The sequence below is a fragment of the Lissotriton vulgaris genome, chromosome 8, assembly GCF_964263255.1.
Source record: "Lissotriton vulgaris chromosome 8, aLisVul1.2, whole genome shotgun sequence".
In the NCBI taxonomy this organism is placed as follows: domain Eukaryota; kingdom Metazoa; phylum Chordata; class Amphibia; order Caudata; family Salamandridae; genus Lissotriton; species Lissotriton vulgaris.
This window is the reverse complement of record NC_141696.1, coordinates 206,016,707-206,042,706: the sequence shown is the minus strand read 5'-3', so window position 1 is coordinate 206,042,706 and position 26,000 is coordinate 206,016,707. Positions and strand designations below refer to the sequence as shown.

Sequence of the window (26,000 nt, the reverse complement as noted above, 5' to 3'; positions counted from 1 at the left end):
CCTGACTCGTCCCTAAATATTATTATTTTTTCTTTTTTTCTTTTTTTGTCCTCATATTCCACCAGGTTCCAAATATTACAGGTTCGTGTACCAAATGCTGTCTCAGTACAAGACTGGGATGGGTTGTAAACTGTTCCTATTTCGCGACCCATCAGCATAATAAAAGTACCTTAAGCCTGAAATTGAAAACCATGTGCTTGTGGATGTTACTGCCAAAAAAGAACGAAACCAGGAAAGTAGGACCCAGTATAGTGGAGGGAGGTAAACCTTGGCAGCATAATCATTGGGCCGGGGGTAGAAAAAAAAAAAAAGAACCCCGGACAGCTAGAGCCAAGAGGATCTTTTATTGCGGTTCCCAGCTCTTGCCAAGTCAAGTTTAGACACTTGAAGGACTGAAGCTCGCCAATCAGGCAGCGACGGTGGATGCTGATCTTTCCACTTTATACAGATCTCCCTTCTTTTCAGCAAAATGGAGTAGAAAATTAGATTTTTAGCTGGACTTCGAATTCTATCACTCACTCCCAATATGACTAGAGGTAGGTCTATAGAGATTTGGAAACCCAAAGAATCAGAAAGCAACTTGCTAAAAGAATCCCAAAAAACTGAAATACAGGGGCATTCAAAAAACATATGTGCGTCGGTGGCCTCCAACAAGCCACATCCCTAAATATTATTATTGATTTTTTCCCATGCCGTCTCCAAAATTGGCTGTATATCAACCTGCTGTACGTGGCATTTTGTGTGGAGTGAATGCCACGTTTTTATTTAGGCAGAATTTTGCATCATTTTCAAAGTCCTCCTGTTGCTCCTTCAATGCCCCAAGAATCCTATCTATCCTTCAGATATTATTACTGATTGTACTGACTTTTTGGTTCAAATGTTCGGCTATTACTTTTTAGGCCTATTGGTATGGCGAGAGCCCAGGATATTATTTTAAATTTTAATTGATATTTGCCAGTCTGATACTTAAAATAGGTTCCATATATAACTGACAAATCGAGAAATTCTGGGGAATTAGTGTCATAGGCTATGCATGCAGTGTAGCTGCATATGTGGCAGGCCCTTCCTGTTCTGGTGTTACAGGAAGGGCCTTTATTTTGTCAGTGCCCATAAGATTCAATTAGGTTCCTAATTTAATACTGGTTTATTTATTACTGGTCTTTCTTCTCTCTCTTTGCCGGAGTCCTCTGTGAATGTGGAGGGATGTAAGTCTGACTCTCTGGTTGCAAACTATCAAACCAGAATTATGAATACTTCTGTAATATCAGGTTTTAAAGAAGGGTTTGTACTTAGTAAATAGACGCTTTATTGTCAGTTATTGCACAACCAAGTACAATAGCCAAGTCCGACAGACTGCCCAACAATTTAATTGGTGCAGTTAGGTGAAACATAACTCAGAGACAGACTAGTCCTACTCTCCTGATGAATTTCCTAACTCCAGGTCTTCCAGCTGACCAAGAAGAACTGAAGATGGCACTGAAGAGATCAGTGTCTGCCAAGAGTGTGACCTGTGATAAATATGACACTTATGTAAAGAGCACCAGCACTGTACAGTGTAGCATCAAAGCCCCTATGTTACTGGCACAAGTATGCCGAACAGCATACCTGTTGCACCCACTTCTGGACCGCGAGCTTCAGGATCTTATCTACCATCACCACAATAATTGATTCATCTGAGAAAAGTCCCTTTCCCTCAGTGCTGAGCTGATAACAGTCATGATAGACTGAGGCAAAATTGCTCTAGCAAACAGAAAAGTAAGCTGATAAGTTAAGAGCAGACCTGGATCATTATTTTCTTCAACATCTTTTCCAAGAGAAGAAACTTCTCAAGGCCCCCACTCAGAAGAGGGTGGCAATGAGTGGACTCCCAAGTGCCGCCCTCAAAAACACATATAAACACTACTGGGTATGGGCTCCCAAGCAGCAAGGCCAAGCCACAGCCTAATGTATCAACAAAAAAAGCGCCAATGCTGCCATTAATTATTTCACACGATATCAACAACTCACCATCGATTTGAACAAAAAGTGAGGGGATCTATGTCTCTAGAATCAATCTGCTATTTTATTGATTTATTACTTCATGTAAGTTTTTTTGCTTTTCTCTAGATCATTTTTCAGTTTGAAAAAACATATACCATACAAAATATGAAACACATTATATACACTTAAAACACTCCCCTACTAACATTCACACATACACTCAGTTGTGAATCACAATCAGACACTCTCAAGCACACTCTACAATACAGGGTACATGTTGACAATTATTCAGAATTCAATGTAAATCATATATCAGTAATGCCATAGATATTTCTTTAAACCTATTTGTAAATTTTCTCAAAAGATTTATAATTTCTTTGACATTCTTATGGCATGATACAATACAGGGCACAATACCCTGTATTGTATCATGCCATAAGAATGTCAAAGAAATTATAAATCTTTTGAGAAAATTTACAAATAGGTTTAAAGAAATATCTATGGCATTACTGATATATGATTTACATTGAATTCTGAATAATTGTCAACATGTACCCTGTATTGTAGAGTGTGCTTGAGAGTGTCTGATTGTGATTCACAACTGAGTGTATGTGTGAATGTTAGTAGGGGAGTGTTTTAAGTGTATATAATGTGTTTAATATTTTGTATGGTATATGTTTTTTCAAACTGAAAAATGATCTAGAGAAAATCAAAAAAACTTAAATGAAGTAATAAATCAATAAAATAGCAGATTGATTCTAGAGACATAGATCCCCTCACTTTTTGTTCAAATCGATGGTGAGTTGTTGATATCATGTGAAATAATTAATGGCAGCATTGGCGCCCTCAAAAACACAGCAAAATAAACTTTCCAGAAGTCGAGCTAGAACTCATCATATCTAAGATGATGAACAGGTCATTGTTTAAACAGAGAGTGGCTCTGCGGAGGTCCTCTTCTATTGAAACTGCTGCGGCACCACCAACTACGCCCATCTTCTGCAAACCAATAATGCCAACAGCACCCCCCACCTCAGCCACAGCACACCCTAAGCATCTGATTCTAGCTGTACAACAAGTTCTATATTTGGTATTTAAAACACACCTTACATCCAGTTTGGAATTAATTTCTTCACAAGTAAGAATGAAGAACATTTTGCAGACTGTACACATTTCCTCATTGAAGTGGGTAGTGGTGAGCTGGGTAGACATGTTGGCACTACTGCCCATTTGAGAAACAAAAATGCAATTAAATGTACAGAGCATCTCAGAAAGGTGGATCAGTGTTCTAAGTAGTCAAAGGTGATGATGATAATGGTACAGAAGATGGTGCTCCGTGAGTTCGCCCAACTCTAGCGGTCTGGACAACAAGACCCTTTAATCCAAGTCTGCTGTCAGCTTCAAAAGACATCTAAGTGGAACCAAAATAAAATGGATATCTCCATCTCCCCATAAGGGTCCAAGGTTTAGACCTTAACTGAAGACATTTTAGGGACTGTCAACAAAAAGAAAAAAGCAATATCATGCCTCTGTTCAGCAAGAAAGAATATCACTGACATGACAGACTTCTCCAGTTATACAATGTGAAGTTGACCAAAATGTTGGAGGCTGATCTATTTCAATTTACCTCGATGGAAAGAGTAGGGTTCCTTTAATTGAATTTATGAGTTCAACTTGTCTGGAGGGAAATTTCCAAATTGGGCCTATTTTTCAATTGCCACTGTACCATCTCTACAAAGGAAAATGCTATGATAGGTTGCTGGAGCACTGAAGGAGTGTGCTTTACACTGGCTATCTCAAAACAGAAGTGTGAAGCAGTGCTCATGCAAGAGACTATGGGCCTTATTTAGAGTTTAGAGGATGGGTTACTCCATCACAAGCATGACAGATATCTCATCCACCGTATTACAAGTGCCTTTGAATAAAATATACTTGTAATGTTTATGGGATTTGTAACGCGCACACCTGCTCAAGAGAGTGTCCTGGTGCGAGCCCAGGCAAGAATGGAACAGAGAAGTGATTAGCTAACTAGATAAAAAAGAAGATCTTATGCCTCTTCCTGAGACCTTAGGATCCTGAATGCCGCCTAGGTCAAGAGGGAGTTGGTTCCAGGCCACAGCTGCTCTGTAGGCAAGGGAGTTGCCGCCCACCCTTTTTAGTCTGAACCTAGGGACTTGGGCTAAAAGCATCGTGGCTGAGCGAAGGTGCCTGCTAAGGACATAGAACCTGAAACGCTTTCTCAAGTATGTAGGGCAAAGCCCATAGAGAGCTGCATGAGCCAGGACCAATTATTTGAACTTCACCCTCTCTTTCACTGGCAGCCAGTGCAAACTATGCAGTATTAGCTGATGCTGGTCTTTTTAGGAATGTTAATAATATTTCTGGAAATGGCATTCTGCACTACCTGATGCTTGTTCAGTAGATAGTCGGGTAGACCAACGTATAAGGCACTGGCTTATTCAAGGCACGAAGTTATGAGTGCACGGATGACAGTTTTCCTTTCCGGGATAGGGAGAAATGGAAACACAGTTTTTTTTAATGATTTCAAGATGCTGAGGCACAAACCAATTAACTTCTTAATCGGAGGACTGAAGCTCAACTTCTCAACAAACCAGATCCTTAAGTTCTTTGTGGGTTGGCCCTCAGGAGTAGGCAGGTGGGACTCTTCTGGCCAGAACGAGTTCCAGAACGGAGGAGAAATATTCCTGAAGAAAATAATCTTGTTTTTTTTCTTGTTGCATTTTAACTAGGCCAAAGAGAGCCAACCAAAGACAGCTGACAGGCAGGATTTCACTTGGGAGGTGGAAGAGTCATTTTTATTCCATGTGTCGAGGAGCTGAGTGTCATCAGCCTATGCGATGACTTTGGCACCGAGGTCATCAGCCACCTGGATAAGGGTGACATATATATTTTGAAGAGCAGAGGACTCAATATAGACCCTTGCGGCACCCCTGTGGTCAGACTCTGGGGAGAGGCTGAATATGGATGAATCCAGATTTGCTGCGATCTGCCCTCAAAATAGGATTTCTGCCACTGCCAAGTAGACCCTGATACTCTTTAATTTCCTGGAGACAGGCCAGGAGCAGGGTATGCAGCACGGTGTTGAACGAAGCCGGCAGGTCTTGAAAGACCAGGGCAGCCCTGCCCCTGCATCTAAAGTTTCCCAGAAGGCCTCCAAGATTTTGACCAGAGCATACTCAGTGCTGTACGAGGCTCTGAAGCCTGATTGGGCCGGGTGGAGAAAACCATGTTGCTCTATATACTCGGACATCGGTTTATTAAACAGCTTTTTGCTCACTTTCGCCACAGCAGAGAGGAGGGAAATAAGGTGATAGCTGGAGTGGATATTGGGGTAAAGAGCAGATTTTTTAAGCAGAGGGACGATTTTTGTTTGTTTCCAGGCTGGAGGTGCAGTGGCTGATGTTAGAGATAGGTAATCAGCATTTTAAACACCGGGTTGATCACCTCAGAGGTACTGGTTAGCCGGCGAGCCAGATTTAAGGGAGTTGAGGGCTGCTAAAGAGCCCTGCCTCGATATGGCATTGAAAGCTAACAGAGTACCTGAAGAGGCAGGAAGCCACCTACCGAGGGAATGCTCGCAGCTGGCTGGCTATAACCAGTATCAAAATTACATTGTAGTACACAAACCTTGCTGATGAAGAAACTGGAGAGTTCCTCACACCAGGCGGTGGATGGGATATCCATCAAGTCTGTGATTGAGTACCTGTCCACCAAACTCTAATTCAGGCCTTATATATTCGCCACAGCACTCTGGGTCATGTGTAAGAGGGTTGACAAGTGCTGCTTTTTAAGAAGTCTGTCACAATGCAGCATAACATATACAGTTGTCACGGTCCTATAAGAATCCATTGCTCCAGTCGATGAATGGCTTAAACCAAGCAGTGTCAGGACTGACTCAATTGCAATGACAATAGCAATAATGTTACCTCTGCCATGTCATCAACCTGATTGTGCATGTCTTCCTCAAAAAGGAAAAACCAGACCATGACCCAGTGATTATCTGTTGCAAACAATTCACACATTTCAGCCATTTGTTTAAAGCCTAGAAGCAGATGACAGTCTGTAATTGAGCTAATAAAGTCTCTTTACATGCTCTCATGCAGGGGGTACAAACCCATTGTAAGTCCATATTCTAAGTATCTCAATGAATGTGGCGCAAAAAAAAGACAATACATCTGCCAATATGAAGGCACTGATAGTTGGTCAATGGGGGGTAATGCAGTACATCAAAATGCTTACAGCCTTTGAGACTTTGATACTGAAGTCAGAAGAGTAAACTAGGCAGCACAATCATTGAAGCCATCCAATAGCTGAACTTGTTTCATAAGGTGTAATGTGTGCTTCTAGATCACCAGGATAATGATGCTGTTGGTTTTGTGGACTGCTTGCTCCTTGATCTAGAGGCAAATACCAGGCTACAGCAAGGGATTTCACCATACCTGGAACAGCTTTGTGCCACTGTTCGGGGTCTGCAGTGCAAATATTGGCTATATCCTTTATTTTAATTTTCAGCACAGGAAACCTTTATACTGTAAAGAGAGTGTCTGAACAAGATAAAAGACTGCAACATAGGCTAAAGAAATAAAATAAGCACCCTTTTACCAAGCTCAGTAGTGTCAGACATGGGGTACAGTGATTTAGAGTCAGACAGCATTACATCCCCAGATCAATTTTCAGTCCGCACAAGCAAAATCCAAGTCTAATTGTTTACACAGTACCCCTTACACTGGACCGTCTCGACTAAAATCTTTTTCTCTAGGCTTTATTTATTTTTCTTGCGCTCAGTTAGGAATCGTTGGCTTCTATATTTTTCCAATCTTGTCCTGATGATGACCCTCCAAATGAATACAGGTTGAAACGTTACCAGTATTAACAATTGGAGAGTCAAAATTATTGGTTGATCATATTGAACTACAATGTAATATATATGATTGTCTTTGTTCTCAGAATCTTCGCGGGTAGTCCAATGTTTTGCACTGTATATACACGCAGTTTGTTTCAATCCTCTATTTTGTCTTTCAGTGCGTGATCACCTGAGCACTGAGCAAATTATTAATGAAGTACATTACATTATTTAAAAAAACACAAATGATACGCTTGCATATTTATAGCCTTAATAATGCATTTGGCTACTGAGCTGATTTCAAATTAATTTCCTTTGTTGCATAACTATTACAATTATCACAAGAAAACGGTGGTCTCTCTTTGAAAGAAGAAATAAAGCACCCTTTCATCAAAAACTTGCAGAGCACGTTAGAGGCTCCAGTAGCATCACAGTGATGTCACAACAGCAACCTCCAATGGTGTCTCCAGCTTGCAGAAAATCATATTTAAAATTCTTGCCTTATGGAACAAAATTAACACTATCGGCATCATTACACATATATCCTCTATTTTGAGTTAGTATTGCCATAATCCAGGATTTATATCCAAGTTCACAGTTGCAGGACACTGAACATGGTTGATAGTGAACCAAGTAAATAGAGAAGATGTTCCTGGTATACTTAGATGACCAAACATATCCATGAGTTCATGAGCTACTGATGTGGGAACATGGAACAGTGGCCAGAACCAGCAGGCTGAATTAAAAAAATTCTTCAGGTCGTGTTTTCAATCTATTTAGGGCAAATGTCATAATGACCAGTCTTTCTCATGAAAATTTGGAGAGACCAAAAATGATCAGAATTAACAAGAACCTATTCCTAATAATTATGAGGTTCTGCCGGAAACAAGAAGAAGAGGAGGGATATTTATCAAGCATCACGAGGACCGAACCTTCTGGAACAGCCTACAATAAAGATAAAATATACACTGTACACTAACACAATGTCTGTTGTAAAAAAGAAACTAAGCTGAGCTTCTTTTATCACACTGTAAATGTTGAAAACATTGAATTGCATGTTCAGCGTGAAAGCCAACAGACAGCATTATTGTTTGGGGACACAGACAACCAAATCCAGTTTTCTAGACAGCCTAAGACTTTTAAATGAACATGGATCTCTGCAAAGAACACTGCCATCTCCTGAGGGAACCAGATACTATGCTACATATTGCACCAAAGCTTGGAATTCCTACTGGGCTGTCCACATTGAAGATTGGCAGAACAGCACTGCTCGTGTAGTTACCATACAAAGAGAGAGCCCTACCACTATCGGAAGGAAAAATGCTTGTGAATAAAGCCTACTGGAAATAAAAAATCATTCTGTGGTGTGACAACATTTTCAAAGCTTTGAGCACGCTTTGTTTTTTTGTAAAAATGTTTTATTGAAAATAAATTAGACACACTTATTCTGTACAATTCACACTGCAACACAAGAATCCCAATATTGTTCTCTTTTACATTTCTCTCATAAACCCAGAACATCCTTCTTCCCCACACCAACCCTCCCCCACACACAAGACTCCATATCAAGTTTAGTTGAGAGGTTTCACACTCCCCACGCATTTATATGACAGTATTTTCTTTTCCACCTTCCTAGCCCCTTCAAAGCCAGTAAATTGAATCTAAGTCTCTTGGTCTGGGTGGCCTGCTTGAGCTTAAGTCGATTCCCAATTAGAGGCAGCCAGATTTTGAAACATTTTGCGTTGATTGTTCCGACTATATATTACATTTTCATAGCTACTGCATTCCGGACATTCATATATCATATATTTAACGTGGGTGGGTCTGCCATCTTCCATTCTACTGCTATTAGCTGGCTAGATGCCGTAAATAGATGGTGTACAAGTGTTCTTTTTTAGGTCGAGCCTAGAGTCAGCTCACATGCACTGCTCTGTGAGGCATGCTGTATCCAGAATATGGCTTCAGGGACATCCCATCTTTTCAATAGGCTCTTGTTAGTGCTCTTCAATAAATGCATGATTTTCATTCGTGGACATGCTTAATTAGTCCAGCCTTTTGATCTTTAGGACCAGCCGGGAGACTGCCCCTTTTACGTGTCCCCATACATTTTGTTTTACTTATGGCATTTTTGGCACACTCTTTTTTTCTGTAGGCCAGCCCATACGCCTCAGTTCAGTCTTGCCACTGCCCCGTCAAGCTCCTCGTTTGGCGGCCATTCTCAGCACTGCTACGCGGGCCTCTGGACGGATGTACCTCATTATCAAACCCACCGTAAGCCGACTGCAGTTCCTTGGCTTTTGGAAGGCACAGTTTTCCCAGGTCCGAAGTCTGCAGCTCTAGAGGTTACGCCACAGCCTGTATCCTGTCAAATATATCCAAATCTATGTGGGGGCATATTAACATCTCCCTTCAAATGTACATTTTACAAAATCACATTACTTGACTGTTACTTATGGCATTGACAATGACCTTCAGCAACTTTACAATTCACTTTAGGAAGTCTCCCGACCTTTATGTTCATGCCACTTATCTTCCTTTATAATGGCTAGCACAATGGCGGATGTCATGTGAACTCTTGGCTGTCGGGGCAGGACCTTTTGGGTGTTTTTTGGTAGCCTGACTTTTTTATTTCAGGACTTTAATACAACTTTTGACTGATGCCAGAAGACACAGTTGTCTTCAAAAGTTTGACACACAGTATGGCTGGCGGCAAGGTTGCATAAATGTACAAAATAAATTGACGTAGCTGCTGTATTGCCTAGAAATTATTCCATTTGTTCAGCTATCCTTCATTTATATTATACAACCTATGGGTCTCATCATATACCATGAATACTTCATATATGTATTTGTTTCTCATTTATATTTTACCCAGACTATGATGCTGATTCTGGGTTATAGTCTATGTAGATAACCATCTTGTTCCCAAGATTAACGCTGTTTTGCATTGTTTCAGAAAAAAAGTGACTCCATGATTGCAAATATTGTCTATTACTATCTAATTTCCAGTAAATATCAGTACACCTATATTAATACGTGGTAATCAATTCACCATTCAGAACCATTGTTTATTCACAATTCAATTTTTTTATCACAACCTTTACAAAATGTTGTCGTGCACTCAGGGGAGTGTGCCACTAAAGAACTAGAGCCACACACAATATAAAATCATTAGGTAAGCATTAAAATAGGAAAATCTGAATTTCCTCTTTCTTTAAGTGCTGCTTCTGAACCTACCTGTATCATCTTTCATAGATGCATAAAAAAATATTAAAGCTTCAACTCCATGTGTTAAATTGGCAAACCCATAACTTGAGATGGCAATGTGAAGATTTTCTCAAGTAGATCGCAACACAAATTGTGCATTTGCACCCTAAAACCCACTTTATCCTCTGTGGGGTAAATCCTGGCACATAATCAACAAGGTTCTGGCAGACCTATAGTCTTTATAGATGTTCACACACAAGTAATGTATGTAAACTAAACTTTTTGCAAATGTATAGTACAGTTTTACCTGTAAAATTTCCTCCCTGGAAGACCAAGTGGGTCAACAAAAGCTCTTTCCAAAAACATCAGCTGATCATTCATGATTCGTAGATCAATAACCCTGTATAAAAAGAAATGTTACATTGCTTAACATACATTTAGGCTTTATTTGAATGCCTTAATATACTGCATACAGTTGTGATAATAAAATAATAACTTGAAGTTAATTCACTCACATTCATCAAAGCATTTTTAGAAATTCCTTTTCAGTTTTCATACTCGCATTGATTTATTATTTTTTTTACAACATAATTTTATTGTCAACGGCCAATACAATACGAGGGCCTTGCAGAGCACCCAATGTACATACACAGGATGACATATATGAAAGTCAACATTTTCAACAATATTAGAGGATTTATTGTACGTAGGATACATTTTGAAGACAGGTAAGAACAAAACAAAAAAAAAAAGAAGAAGAAAGAAGAAACAACTGCACCACATTGCCTCCGTTTAACAATTAAAGCAGTCCTGAATATCGGGAAAGTTTTTGCCACCCATAGCCACAGCGAATGCCAGTCTACTAGTGTCATAGCAACAGTTCTTCAGCGTCAGATGGGGGGGGGGGCGGGGGAGCCTAGGCTCTAGATATAATCCCCTGTAATAAGTCCATCTTTTCCAAATTTTGTAGTGTTTACGAGGGCAGCCCTTCGCTTCAAAGACCGAGATTTCCAGGCCCATACAAAAGTGTAGACCCCTCTTCCATACCCGAGGCAACGGTGGAGATTCATTTTTCCAGACCCGGGCAATATCTCTTTTTGCGAGCGTGAGACCCAGAAATAGGAGGTGGCACTTATACCTATTTCCACCTATGTCTTCCATAACATGCAGCATGGCCAGCCTCGGTGAGGATGCAATGTCCCACCCTAGAACCTCAGACAGGCATGTAAAGACTCCCCTCCAGAACTTTGACAGTGTTGTGCAGGACCACAGAGTGTGCCGGAAGGTACTCTTCATAGATCTACAGCGTAAGCAGTGTGGGGATGCGATCAGCCCAGCACACCACAGTCTGTGTATAGTAGGCTCTGTGTAAGTATTGAAACTGGATAAGATGCAGACGGTCTGCGATTTCTGCACTGCGCGGGGATTCCAGAGCCTCTACACAGTCGTCCTCTTCTAAGGGGCCTAAGTCCTGCTGCCATGCCTCTCTAGTTTTGTGTAATGGGGTAGGGGTATTGTTGATGAGTGTGCGGTATATTTTAGTTATCTTAGGGTTCCCCAAGTCGCCCATAAAAACTTTAGTCTCATGGGGTTAAATTTAGGGATCTCTGTTAGGTGAGATATGTATGGGGTAAAGGAGTGCCGGAACTGGAGATAGCGGTACAATTGCGTGCAGGACATATATTCCATTTGTATATCAAGAAAGGACTTGTGAGTGCACCCGCGTACAACTGCCCCCACCGTGTCAATCCCAATGGCCTCCCAGCCCCAAAAGCTGGATGGTTGCGCCAGCTGTGGTAATTGTCAGTTTTTCCACAATGGAGCTTCCCTAGTGAGTCTCCCCCACCAACCCATCAAATAGAGCGCCGTCTTCCAAATCTTTAACATTGTAGCTGTAGTGGGTGGTAGCAATCGAAGCAGTGCCACTGAATAAAGAACAATGTGGAGGGCATTGTCCCCCAACAGCCAGCTTTCCACAGCATATGCCGGGTCTCCACAATCGCCATACCACCAATCGTTGAGGACGAGCAGATGTGAGGCCATGTAATACGCCTGAATGTCTGGAGTGACCACTCCACCGAAGTAGGTAAACTGGAAGCAGGTCCTCAGGACCACTCGCGACGCACCGCTCCCCCATCCCCGGAGAAAAGTGGCCTAGAATAGCATTCAATTGGCCAAACCATGTTGGTTTTATCCTACAGGGATGATTCTGCAATTGGTAAAGGAGACGAGGTAGGGAAATAATTTTAAAAATAGCGAACCGACCAAAGAGAGATGGAGGCAGGTGGGACCACACTTGTGTCTGGTCGCTCACCTGTGTCCATAAGGGGATGAGGTTCTTGTTCCATGCCAATGCCTGACACGTTGAGAGACATACTCCCAGATACTTGAAGCCGTCCGGGACCACTACTACCTCATGCGACCAGTCACCTAGCCGATCTCCTCCTGCAGCGGCCACAAGAAGGATTTCCCCAATTCATATAAAGGCCAGGGGTTTCACCCAAAATCTGCATAATATGAAGAAGGCGATGACTAGTTCAGTCAAGGTCTGTGAGGAAAAACAAAACATCATATGCATAGAGCGCTATATGGTTGGAGATGCTCGGTGTCCACTCGAAGCCGCCTATCTGCGCGTCGATACGTACCCAAGCCGCTAGCGGCTCCATAGCAAGAGCGAAAAGATAAGGGGATAGTGGGCAACCCTGATGTGTCCCACCGCCAGATAGGGAAGCTTCTGGAAAACGAGTCAGCCACGGATGTCTGTGTACAGTAGGCGAATAAGGCTTAGCAACTTTGCCAAAATGTAGGTGATCGAGCAAGGTGAAGAGATATTTCCAGCTGAGGGAATCAAAAGCCTTGTTCATGTCCGGCAGGGGTACCAAGCTTATCAACCGTGGCAATAGCATTGTGAGCACGTCTGATATTGTGCCGCGTAGCACGGTTCGGCATAAATCCTGCCTGATCCGGGTGGACGAGCTCTGTAATATACAGGACTAGGGGGTTTGCAATCACCTAGGCCAGAAGATTAGCTTCTGCATTGAGTAGTGAAATCGGGCGATATGACTAGTATTGTTCGGGCGGATGACCCGGCTTCAAGAATATAACAGTCTCAACATGCCGCCAATCTCCACTCTCCAATGCTGCCTCCAGCGCCACTAGGTAGGGTTTTAGTAGTTGCGGGTGATATTTCTGGAAAAACTCACATGGCTAACCATTCGGGCCTGTTCCCTTCCCGCCTGCATATCAAGCAGCTCGGTCAGCAGTTCATCCACCGATAGGGGAGCGTCCAGCGTTTCCTGCGTTGTATCAGATAGTGCCCGAGGAGGAAAGTCAGCGATGAATTTCTGTACTAGAGCAGGGGGCAATACTACATGGGGGGCATATAGGTCTGAAAAATACGAGGCAAAACAGTCAGAAATGGTGGACGGGTCTGTAGGAACAGTCCCATCAGGACCACGTATACTCAGCAGCATCTGGGGGTTGCAGGGTCTGCTGACATAGGTGATGCAGCAGGGCACTAGATTCGTCTCCCCTTTTGTATATCCAGCTACAGGTGGCGAGCCAATAGAGCCTGTCTTACTTCAGGAGTTCCCTGGCGTACGTCTTCTGTACGTTTAGTAATTGTCTTACTGTGTCTCTACTCGCAAGCTCCAGATCAAGTAGCTGGGCCTCAATTTTTAATAGCTTATCACGTCACTGTTAGCGTTGCCCGGTACGGAAGGCAATACCTGCTCCCCCTAGAGTGGGATTCATTGCTTCTCACAGGAAAACTGGGTACTTCTCCGTGCCTGTGTTGAATAAGAGATAATCTGATAAAGATTTATGGATATGTGTCCTATACTTATCATCCCACAGCAGTCATGGCGACAAACGCCACCGAAATGGGGAGCGCCTGGCATCCAGAGACAGAGAATAGACACAGGTGAATGATCAGATCGACCCCTGAGAAGGATTGCAGCTGCGGTCAACCTAGGAGTGTGTGCCCCTGAGAGGAAAACGTAATCTAGACGAGAGAAGGATTGGTGGGCTCCATAGAAATATGTGTAAGCACGCTTGTTGGGATGTACGGTCCTCCACGAGTCAACCCACCCCACGCCCTGAACCAGGGGCAATAATTTAGAGTCCGGAGTCTCTGCGGCTCGGGTGTGGAGTGCCACCTATCCTGCGATGGGGACATAACATTGTTCCAGTTCCCCCCCAACTAGAGTCAACCCAGATGTGAGGTCAGAGCGTCGTCAGTTTTTCGATGAGGGACCATGAGAGGGAGGGGCGTATACACTACCCAGAACAATTGGTTCTCTGTACAGTGTCCCATACATCACAATAAATCTGCCCTGCGGGTCCGACCACGTTTGGCTATGAAGAAAGGGACACTGCGGTGTATGAGGATTGCAACTCCCCGGGAGCCTCTAGTGAAACCAGCATGGTAAGTGTCTTGGTGCCCATTAAGTGGGTCTCTTGCAGAAGGAGGACGCCCGCCCCGTGTCGCTTCGCTTGGTGCAGCACAACTCCCCATTTGATCTTATCGAGTAGGTCATTAAGGACTCGGAGCTCTCTACTCTCAGCCCCTGCTAAATCCTGCATCATAGACGGTCATGGCATGTATACAGGAAAGCAGCCAAGTGAGTGACAGTGGCAATCCCAAGAGCACATATAGCGGAAGATGTAGGGGCAGTAAAATATAACAGCGAACAATTAAAAAAACAATCCCCACCCCCACCCCCACCCACCTCATTCAATACCTCAAAAACAGTAGAAGCATCTGGGGCAGGGCACAGCTCCACACCAAAGGTTCCCCATAGAACAGACCCCAAACAAATACTATATTCTCAGATACTGAGAAAAGAGTGATGGGGGGGGAGGCCTCACGTAGGCCCATGCATTGTGACATCAGCATACTGAACATTTAAGTCCCAGTTCTCGGACACCAATACCTGTTCAGTACAATCCGGAGAAGTTCATAAATTAAGGAAAGTGAGTTGGGGTTCACCAGCCAGTCTGGTCTGCACAGAGATGTCACTCGTGACCCTCAGTCTCCATAATGTGACGGCGACGAGTCTTGCGGACCCCCATCCACCCAGGAACATGAAGCGCCTTGAGATTACAAGCGGCGCCTCGAGTGTAACCTGCAATATTATTTTCCATTTAGGTTTGGTAAACCTACGTGTGGCCTCCCCAGAGGACGACTCCAAATCACTACGCAGTGGTGTGTGGGGCTTGAGTCTTTGTCTTTCGTCCGTCCTGGCGAACACCTTCTCTGGAGTATCAAAGAAGTGCGTGTGTGATTCGAAGATGACTCTCCGCCAGGCCGGTAAAAGCAGTGCGTATTGGAGTTTGAGATCCTGCAGTCGGGCTTTAGCAGCCGTGAACGGTTGCCGGTGTTGCTGCACCAGTCTTGTGCAGTCTGGAAAGATTAGAATGTGATGGGAGTCATATTGAAGTTTTCCCGCTAATCTGGCCTGCGTGAGTATCGCATCGCAGTCATGAAAATTTACGAACCTAGCAATGATGGGCCATGGCCTGGCCCCTGGCGGAGGTTTTTGCATCAAAGCGAAGGTGCGCGCGTTCAGTGATTTGGCGTGGAATTGTTCCACATTGTTATCTTCGCAGCCCTCTGGAAAGCACACAGAGCAAAGATTGTTCCTCCAGGCCCTGCCCTCGGCGTCCTTTGCCCTGATCGCGAGACCTTTGGTAATGGATTCCAGAGAGGATACCTTCTTGTGGAGGGATGCAACTGTGGTCTTCCATGGTTGATATGCAGAGGTCCTGGCAGATCAGCATCACATCCGACCCAACTGCCCCGATCTTGGCATCCAGAGCGTCTCGTGATTGCGTTATTGACACCATTAATGAAGCATTGTCCGGTCCAGTAGAGTCCTGACTCGCCGAATCCGCCGTTTGAGTCCCAGGGGCTCACATTGAATTTTTAACCAGGAACACAGAACTAGTGTGTCTGAGAAGATCCCCAATGGAAATCAGAACGTAGAACTAGTGTGAGTCTAAGAAGATGTCTAATGAACCCCCTGAAAAACAAAAATATTGGTTAAGTTGTAAACAGCTGATCAACTGTGTTTTAGAGTGGAGGACACAGCACCACAAGAGTTTACTTTTGGTATGTCTTATCATCGATAAACAGATTCCAGGTGTGTCATCTGATCTGAAAAATGACTTTTGGGTACAGAGTACCACATAGCTTTGCTTTGTAGGTAGGTTAGGGCGTTTTCAACTTGAGCAAGGCATGACATTAAAGATTGAGTAATAGATGAGCCTCTTGGGGTGTTGGAGAGTTTTATTGAGCAGCTCAGTAATCTTTTGCAAAAGTATACTGAAATTCTTTTTGTCATCTAGTTCAGCGGAATTCACTGAGCCATTTAAATGCTTTGAATGTAACCACTTACATTTAAAACTGGCGCATGTTCAACGATGTGCTGTGATGGTAAGATAACATTTGTGGATAATAGTATCTCAGACTTTAACTTGTTTGTAAACAAACAAAAGTGCAACTACAATGTGCAGAGCACATTTAGGATCTCTGATTCGATGACCTAAGTAATATATTAAAACATATCATGTTGCATCATTCATGCCCTTTTAAGGTCATCAAACCTTCTAAATGCACAGCCATGGTACATTTGATTGTTAAGATCATTGCTAAGATCATTGTTGAGAGCTCCAATGCTGATTTCAAGCCTTGAGGAAAGTGAGAATAGTAATTCCTCCTCACATGAATTTCAGTAGACCACAATGTGGCATACACTACTTTTTTCTCTTGTAAAGAGTTCTTGACTCGGTTGTAGGACCGGTCTGCTCTCTTGGCAGCAGGCTGGAATTTGAAAAGTAACACTGTGGAATATTCTCTATTCTACCATCTCCAATGGAATTACCAATTAAAAGAAATTCAACTTCAAAAAAGCTTGTATGTAGTGCAACGGAGCATACTTATTTATTTATTATTTAAGAGTTTTATATAGCGCTAGCTAGACCCGGAGGTATCAGAGCGCTTTACAACATATATAGTGAAGCAAATATTTATATAGTGTTATGATAGACAGCATTGTTTTGTGTCGAATCTTGTTCGGGCGGTCTTGGGAACTAGGCTGAAAGGGAAGGGGAAAAGGCAATGGAAAGTCTTCTTGTTGAGAAGTCTAGATTCTGTGTTTAGCAGGATTCCTTTGGTGAAGGGGCTCTGTCATAATATTCAGCATCTCTCCCTTTGGGTGTGATCTGTTGAGGAAGAGGTCTTTGAGCTGGCTTTTGAAGTTTATGAACAAGGGGTTGGTCCTGATGTGGACTGGTATGGAGTTCCAGATTTAGGGTGCATTTCCCAAGAAGGAGCATGACAGGGTTTTTTTGTTTGCGGGCTTTCGGTGGAATGAGAAGAAGGGTATTGGTGCTCCCAAGGTTCCTCGTTTGTCCTGCCTTTTTGAGTTTGGAAGCCAGGTAGGCCGGTTTTTAGGTGTGAAAAGCTTTGTGTGTGAGCTAGGCAGTTCTGAAGTTGGCACGCATATCGATTGGTAGCCATTTTAATTCTCTTAGGGAGGGAGAGATGTGGTCATATTTCTTTGCTCCTGTGATCATCCTGGCAGCTGTATTTAGGGTTACTCGGAAGGGAGCTAGATGAGACTTTGTCGTGTCCGTGAAAGTTGCACTCCCGTAGCCCAATCTGGACAGCACCAGGGATTGAGTGGCCAGTTTAAGGTCGTTGGGGAGATGAAGGGTTTCATTTTGTTCAGTAATTTTAGGTTCAAGAATGCGCTCTTTACTGAGTTCTTTATAGGTTTGTCCATGTTTAGGCTTGCTTCCAGGGTGATACCCAGGGATTGTACAGAGTCTGCCAGGGTGAGATTGCAATTAAGAGCATCAATGGATTTTAGCCAGTCTGTGGCTAGAGGGGGTCTGTTCCTTGTTGGAAATGAAAAGGATTTCCATTTTGTCTTGGTTGAGTTTAAGGTGGTTATGGGATAACCAGTGTTGGAATTTTCGTAGGGAGTTGTTTAGTTTCTCTATGTTTCCTAGTGACGATGTTTCTAGGTAGATCTGGGTATCATCTGCATAGAGGTGGAAGGGGATGTTGTTTTTTTTGAGTATGGAGTTGAGGGGTTCCATGTAGATGTTAAACAGTGATGGGGAGAGAACCGATCCTTGTGGGACTCCCCTTGTTATGGGGAAAAGGTCAAACGTGAAGTTAATTTTTATTCTTTGTGAGCGGTTCTGAAGGAACGACGTAAACCATTGTAGGACCACCTTGTCTGTACCAATTCTATCTCGGAGTGCATTTATGAGCAGATTGTGGTCAACCGTATCACATGTTGCCGACAGGTCGAGGAGTATGAGTAGGCATCCATGGCCTGCATCGAGTGATTTGTAGACATCATCTAAGATGTTCAGGATCGCTGTCTCTGTGCTGCAGCCTTTTCTGAAGCCTGATTGGTGAGTATCCAAAAGATTGTTGCTGTCAATGTGTTGGTTAAGTTGAAGGAGAAAACACCTTTCCAGGTTTTTTGATAGGTGAGGGAGATTGGAGACCGGCCTGAAGTTGTTGGGGTTTTTTGGGTCTGAGGCAATTTTTTTTAATAATGGCGTGACTTGGCCCATCTTTAGGCAGTGTGGCATGATTCCATTACTCAGGGAGCTATTTATGATCTGGGTTCAGAGGGCGGCTAGGTTGAGGTTGAATTTTTTTGCCAGTTGGACGGGAATCGGATCCGCCATGTGTGAGGAGTGTTTGGACCTGATAATCATTTCCCTGATGTCTGCTTCGGAGATGTGGTTGGATGTCTTCCAGCTGCACGGAGGTACTTGGAGTACTTTGATAATTATGGAACCTATTTACTCCAAAAAACTGAAACAGAGATGACATATTAGACTTTCCTCAAACTAGCAGAACAAGTGTTTACACAAATTCCTTCATTGTCCAAGTCTCAGGCCTCTCTCACAGGGCGCGTACGTCCACATGGTTATGCTAAGACCAGACATCAAACTCTTGCCTTTTTGTCCAGTACTTTTCGGAGTTAATTCACAAGTGCTTCATGAGTTTATCAATTTTATTCACATCAACTTTAAAAAAAGCAATCCCCTTCTCAGCTTCATGTGTTCTTCTGATCGATTCACCAAGACTGATCTACATATCTTCCACTCAATCCAACAGTCCTTCTCCTCTGAGATGGAAGAAATATCACCCTCCCACCACTCACAGGTTGAATGTGTCTTTCGGTTCTCTTCCTCGAAGGTACAATTACAAAGGCCATCACAGTCACAATTCCCCGTCATCAAACTGGAAGACTCACTCATTTATCTCTTAGGTCTCAAGTCGGGATCACCTACTGATGCATGTCCCACTACAATGATATCAGCACTAGAAGCCACCTTATACATGCCAGTCAATAAGGTTCCCAACTACTCATTGGCAACGGGCGTCATGCCATCTGTCTGGAAGCAGTCAAATAGCTTGCCTCTCCTGAAGAAACCTAACGCAGACCCCAATAATCCATCTAACTATAGACCAATTTCCCTTCTCCCTGCTTTTGCCAAGGTAGTAGGGAAACATGTTAACTGCGTAACTACGGAGGAACATAGGGCCCTATGTAGGTAAAATGCATTTCCCGATTTTAAAATACCGAATCGTACCGAATCGGTATTTTGAACTCGGAAAATGATATGTAGATAAAAAAAATCGGAAAAATACCAATTCGGTAGTAATCGGTATTGTGATTCGATACGTACCGAATCGGCATTTACCGAATCGGAATTTACCGAATCGGCTACTACCGAATCGGCAAATACCGATTCGGTAATCGCAATACACCCCCATGGCCAAAAGGCCCATAGGAACGCATTGTAAATACCGAATCGGTATTTACCGAATCGGTAAAATCCGATTCGGTAAAATCCGATTCGGTAAATACCGATTCGGTAAATGGCGAATCGGCAAGCAAGTAAAACTGAAACCAAAGACATCAGCCAAAAAGGTGGAACCACCCTCCCCCACCCTAGCAGGGAGTGGCTACCCAGGCAGGTGCAACTCATTAGAACTTTCTGGAGAGGCAGCCTGAGCTGAGCATTCACAGTGAACAGTGAGCAGCAGTGGTAGCAGTATCCAGAGCACTGTGAAACATGGCAAGCAGCTCTGAGAGCCAGAAGGCAGAGCGCAAGAGAAGTCCAAATTCAGCACCATGGAGCTGCAAGTGTTGGTGGAGGAGGTGGTGAGGGTACACAGGCAGCTGTTTGGGAGGCTGTCCCTCACTGTACCTGAGAGCACTGAGGAGGCTGTGGAGTTAAATAGGGGAAAGAGTAAACGCTGTTGGTGTCACCCCCAGGAGCCTGGACGACCTCAAAAAGAGGTTCTACGACATCCGCAGCCTCACAAAGAGGAAACTGGCAGAGCTGCAGAAGCAGGCAGGACTTACTGGTGGAGGCAGGAACCCAGCGCCACCCCTCACTGACCTGGAGGAACTTGTGGCGACTACCATTGAGAGGGAGAGTGTGGTGGGAGTTGGGAACCTGGATAGCTCAGCCAGAGCTACAGCTAAAGGTAAGAAGCATGCGCATCTTGACACACCCTACCAGACACCTCCCCTTCAGACCCAATGCACAGCCAAACCCCAGCCCAGTACTGCTACCAACAGACATGAGAAATGCATCATGGTAAATGTAGTCAGCAGAAGTAGGCAAAAATGCCAGTGCAGAAGCATAATGAAAAGAACTGTAAGACTGAATCAAAGTATTTGATGATATGTGCAATGCTTTAATTGTAGTGACTGTAATACATCAGCACTCAGTTCACAAATGCTTCTTTATACCTAGGGGCACCATCAGGCGGAGGAGCAGGAGCTACTCAAGCACCAGCACCAGCACCATCTGCCAGTGCGGTGGCAGGGCCAAGCACCAGTCTACCAGCACAGGAGGAGGAGGAGGAGGAGAACAGCAGTCCCCTGGGAAATGAGGAAGACACTGGACATACCCTCACATTTCCACACTCCCCCGACTGTCTCTAATGCCCCCATTGCAGTTCTCCCCGGAGAACTCACCCCCACAGAGCCACCCTGCACCTGCCACATCTCCTGCCAGGAGTATAATTGTTGCTCCATTAAACCCCATGGAGGGAGCAGCAGATCAGGCTCCAGCTAGCAACCCAGTTACACCTGTGGCACCCCAGCCCACACAGCAGGGCAGCAGCAATCCCCGGAGGCCACGAACATCCAGCAGTGCACTTCCAGCACGGGAGGGCAGCGTGTTTCAAGGGCTGGAGGGCAGTATGGTCAAGATCCAGAGGATGCAGGCAAAATCTATCTTGGCCTGCCAGCGCCAGTTGCGGGTGCATAACCTGCAGATGGGAGAGATGGCACAGGGGTTCAAGACATTTGTTGAAAGCAACAAGGACATTGCAACAGGTCTTGGGCGAATGACCACTGCCATCACCCAGCTCTGTACAAAAATGGATGAACACGAGCTCTCTCGACGCAGGGATGCCCGCGTGCAGAATAGGGCTATCAACCGCCTTGCTGCTGCTACCGCCCAGCTATGCCAACGTGGGGCAAACATGGAGACCAGCCTCACCCAGAACACGGCAGAGGTGACTAGGGGCATGGCCCGCATTACCACCGCCATGGAGGCACTTATCATTTCGAACACTGTTGTTAATCCAGCCCTGGACCTGGGCGAGGCTGGGGACAGCAGCAGCCGCAGCAGCCCGGCCAGCGCAGTGTCTGAGCCGCGCCGGAGCAGCAGGCGCTCAGCTGAGGCTGCTGGACATGCAGAAGGGGGTGAGGCACATCCTAGTGGGGCTGCTAAGCGCAGCAAGAAATAAGACTGCCAGGGCGGGTGAGGCAACCCGGACAATTGACATTTACCCACATATTGTTAACATTTTCTTTTGTTGCACATCAGTGCAGTAACGTTGTTGCAACATTATTAAATATTTATTTTTCTAATATCCATTGACCTGTCTGTGCATCTGTACTCACTCAGAAATAGTTTTCTGTAATCTCCTCACGTCTGTATCTGCCATCACTTGGCGTAGACACCCCAGCAGGTATGTTTGTGGCACAGCAACATCGTCGTCATGGTCCTCGTAGTCTGACAACTCCACCTCAGTGCCCTTCTTAACCGCAAGGTTGTGCAACATTGCACAGACAGCTATGATCTTGCAGCAGGTGATGGGGGTATACTGCCTTGCACCTCCACTCTTGTGCAAGCATCTGAATCGGCTTTTCCAGATGCCAAAGGTCCGTTCAACTACATTCCTTGTGCTTTTGTGGGCCCGGTTATACCTCCTTTGGCTGGGTGTAGAGGGGTTGAGGTAGGGGGTGAGTATGAATGAGCGGAGGGCATATGCACTGTCGCCTAGAAGGAAAAGGGGTAACATTACTCACATGCATACATGTATTTTACTTAGCTACTTTGTGTTATGGGGGTCTGATGATGTGTCTCACCTAGGAGGTATCCTTCACCAAATTCGCCAGCCGTCAGCCGTGCATAGATGCCGCTCTGTTGAAAAATGTAGGAGTCGTGGGTACTCCCTGGGAATTTTGCGACCAGGTCTGTGATGGTGCACTTCGCATTGCAGATCACCTGAACATTGATGGTGTGCGTAAACTTCCTATTGCGGTATATGAATTCTGTGTCAGCAGGGGGGCAAATCGGAATGTGCGTGCCATCTATACAGCCGATGATTTGGGGAAATTGTGCCATCTGGTAAAAGTCTGCTTTTGTTTGTACCAGTTCCGCGTGGGTTGCAGGGAAAGAGATGTATTGGTCCATCCTCTGTATCATGGCGTCAAGGAATTTGTGGAAAAACCTTGACAGGCTGCTCTGGGTCACCCCTCCTACCGCAGCTACTCCACTTTGATAGCTGCCAGACGCAAGCAGGTGTAGGCTGCATAGCACCTGCACTTGCGCTGGGATGGCGTGTGCTCTTGGGGTGGGGTGGTCCAACAGTGGTTTGAGGTCCCTGATGAGCTCCAGAATTGTGTCTGAGTCCAGCCTGTACCTCTGTAGGATCTCTGCCTCTGTGAGCATGAACAGGGTGATCCTCTGTCTGTAGACCTGTTCCTCTCTTTGCCATTCCCTCTCTCCTTCCTGCTGTAGCCGTAGCCGCCTTGCAATGACATAAAAAGCCGCCATCCTGCAAGTTGCAATGCATTTTGGGTCTATTTTTATAGGTTGAAGTTGTTTACCACCTGATTGTAATCCATGGTAAATACCAATTTTGAAATACCGATTTTGAGCCAAAATCGGTATTTCTATGCTTCCCTACATCTCAATCAGAGTTTTGCCCTGTCCGAATCGGTGATTTACCGATTCGGTAACTCTACCGAATCGGTAGTTTATCCGATTCGGAATAATTTCCGATTCCGTGTCTCTACCGATTCGATACATGGACCGAATCGGTAAAAATACCGATTCGGTCCATGTACCGAATCGGTATTTTTATCGAATCGGTATGTTACCGATTCGTTCTTTTACCGATTCGGGGTATTTCCGATTGGGATTATTTCCGAATCGGTAACTATTCCGATTCGGTACATGTACCGAATCGGTATGTTACCGATTCGTTATTTTACCGATTCGGGGTATTTCCGATTCGGATTATTTCCGAATCGGTAACTATTCCGATTCGGTATATATACCGATTTGGACGATTTTCATTGCCCTACATCTCGATGGCTGGATACCGATCGGTAAGGGCCGAAAATCGGTATTTTCGGCCGTTACCGATTGGTAACGGCCTACCTACATCGGGCCCATAATCTCTTACACTCCACGCAATCCGGGTGTAGGGATAACTACAGCACTGAATCTGCCCTGCTAGAGTGACTTAACACCTCAAAGATCAGCTGGATGATGGGGGAAGAGCAATTCTGATCTTGTTAGATCTGTCGGCGGCATTCAATATGGTGCCCCATGGGGTGCTCTTAAACGGACTAAAAAACATAGGCATAGAAGGGAAGGCTATGGCATGGATTACATCCTTTTTGGAACATAAGGAACAGATCATCTAGACTACTCCTTTCTCAGCCACAATTCCAAATATAAAGGTAGGAGTCCCGCAGGGCTCCGCCTTAAGTCACACCCTATTCAATATGTACATATCATCACTGGAATCATTAGCAGAGGCACATGGCACAAAATTGTTTCTTATGCTGATACGAAGCTGATTTTTTTAATGCAAGGAAGGGGAGGATTTTAATGGGGATGTAATTAGCTTCTGCCTCACCAATGTTTTTAAATGGCTGAAGCAGAATCAGCTTAAGTGCAATCCCGACAAAACAGAGAGCACTTTCTTCGGCCAACCGGTGGAGAACAATTGGGTTCAGTGGTGGCCATCAGGTCTCCCTTCTCCCAGCACTGCCCAATCTATAGTAAAAAACCTAGGAATCCACTTGGACAACGAGCTCTTGATGCAGACCCAAGGTTAAACCCTAATAGGAACCTGTATTGGAGTACTACGGATGCTTAAGAAATGTCTGCCCTTCTCCCCCTGGATGCCAGGAGGACAGTGGTTCAGGCTCTGATTACGTCAGGACTGGACTATGCTAATGCCCTCTATCTGGGTTTGCAGGACTACCGGATACAGCCTCTCCAGGTAGTGCAAAATACAGCAGCAAGATCAATTCTTAAACTTAAACCCAGATCACACATGACCCCCCATCTGAAGTCCTTACATTGGCTCCCAGTTAGGGAAAGAATAACATTTAAGGCTCTTGTTATTTTTTTTAAAGCCTTCCATGGAACAGGTGCCGCCTGTCTTAGAAAACAAGTCATCCGTTATGTACCCACCAGGACACTTAAATTGTCCAACGTCGACCTGGCTTGCATCTCCAAAGCTTTTCTGACATGCAGAGGCAGCAGATCTTTTGGCTTTTTGGTAGCCCACCTCTGGAATAAACTGCCTGCAGCTCTGAGATCTTTAACAGTGCCCTCACACTCCAAAAAACAGCAGAAAACTTGGCTATTTAAAAACTAAGCCGAGTAGGGTATGCACTTGCTAACTTGCCAGCGCCGGGACACTCCAGATGGAGTAGATGTGCGCTATACAAATAGGGGTCAGTCATTCATTCATTATATCTAGTCTGTTGTTGGAAGCAGCACTAATTACCTGAAAAATCTTCATCATTGCAATTTCTGCCTTCACAATCTTCAAAAGCATCAAAACACCTTCACACACATGTCACTTCTCTGACTTTGTAAGTGAATTTCAGTCAGTCAAGCATATGCTTATTTAAACCTTGATCTTTTAAACAGAGCACCATAAAACACAAGTACAACATAAATACCTCAAATCGGCCCACAGTTAGATTTGACCTTCAACGTCAACTCCATATAAAGGCAGTAAAAAAAATTGCTCAACAGTTTATACATGATTAAAACCCCAATTCATTCTTTCATAGAATAATCAGACTGTCTGTAAGAATGCATCCACAGACAGTAAGAATCACCCTATCACCAATCACAACGCTGCATCGTAGCATTGTGATTAGATATGGGGAGCCTGGGTGCTTCCTGGTTTGGATCGACGAAGAGCAGCAACGCGACTGAGAGACGACAGCCGTTTTAAAGATATGTGTTTTAAAAAAAAAATTCAAACCCCCCAGCCTCACCACCTCTGTTTCCTGCCAGCCGCCACTGTACCCAAACATCCTCTCCCACTCTGTCAATTTCCCTTGGGCTTTTCTTAACCATTTCTGTACCAGCCTCCAAAATGTCCCAACATTATGTACCTCTATTGTCTCAAGCATTATTTTCCAACATTCTGCTTTAAAGGCCTGTTTCGTACTTTCTACCACATTTTTAAACACTTTCCCTAGATTCAAAAATCGGAATATACCCTCTTTATTTCTAGAGAACCTTGCATGTCTTTCAAGCTTCCTTATTCTTTGTATTAAAAGTCTACATTGAATATCAAACCAGCAGTTCCTAGTATACTTCTTGATCTTGTTTGTATCTTGATTGT

At 44.3% G+C, this 26,000-nt stretch overlaps 1 protein-coding gene across 1 annotated transcript in view; it reads right to left on the bottom strand.

The window, feature by feature from the left end:
• LOC147696877 (N-acetylated-alpha-linked acidic dipeptidase 2-like) overlaps positions 1 to 26,000 on the bottom strand; it is a 699,908-nt gene that overhangs the window by 5,175 nt on the left and 668,733 nt on the right. Inside the window, exon 20 of the mRNA XM_086933985.1 lies at positions 10,356 to 10,448. Coding sequence (XP_086790111.1) covers positions 10,356 to 10,448 — 93 coding nt within the window. The remainder of the gene's footprint in view (positions 1 to 10,355; positions 10,449 to 26,000) is intronic.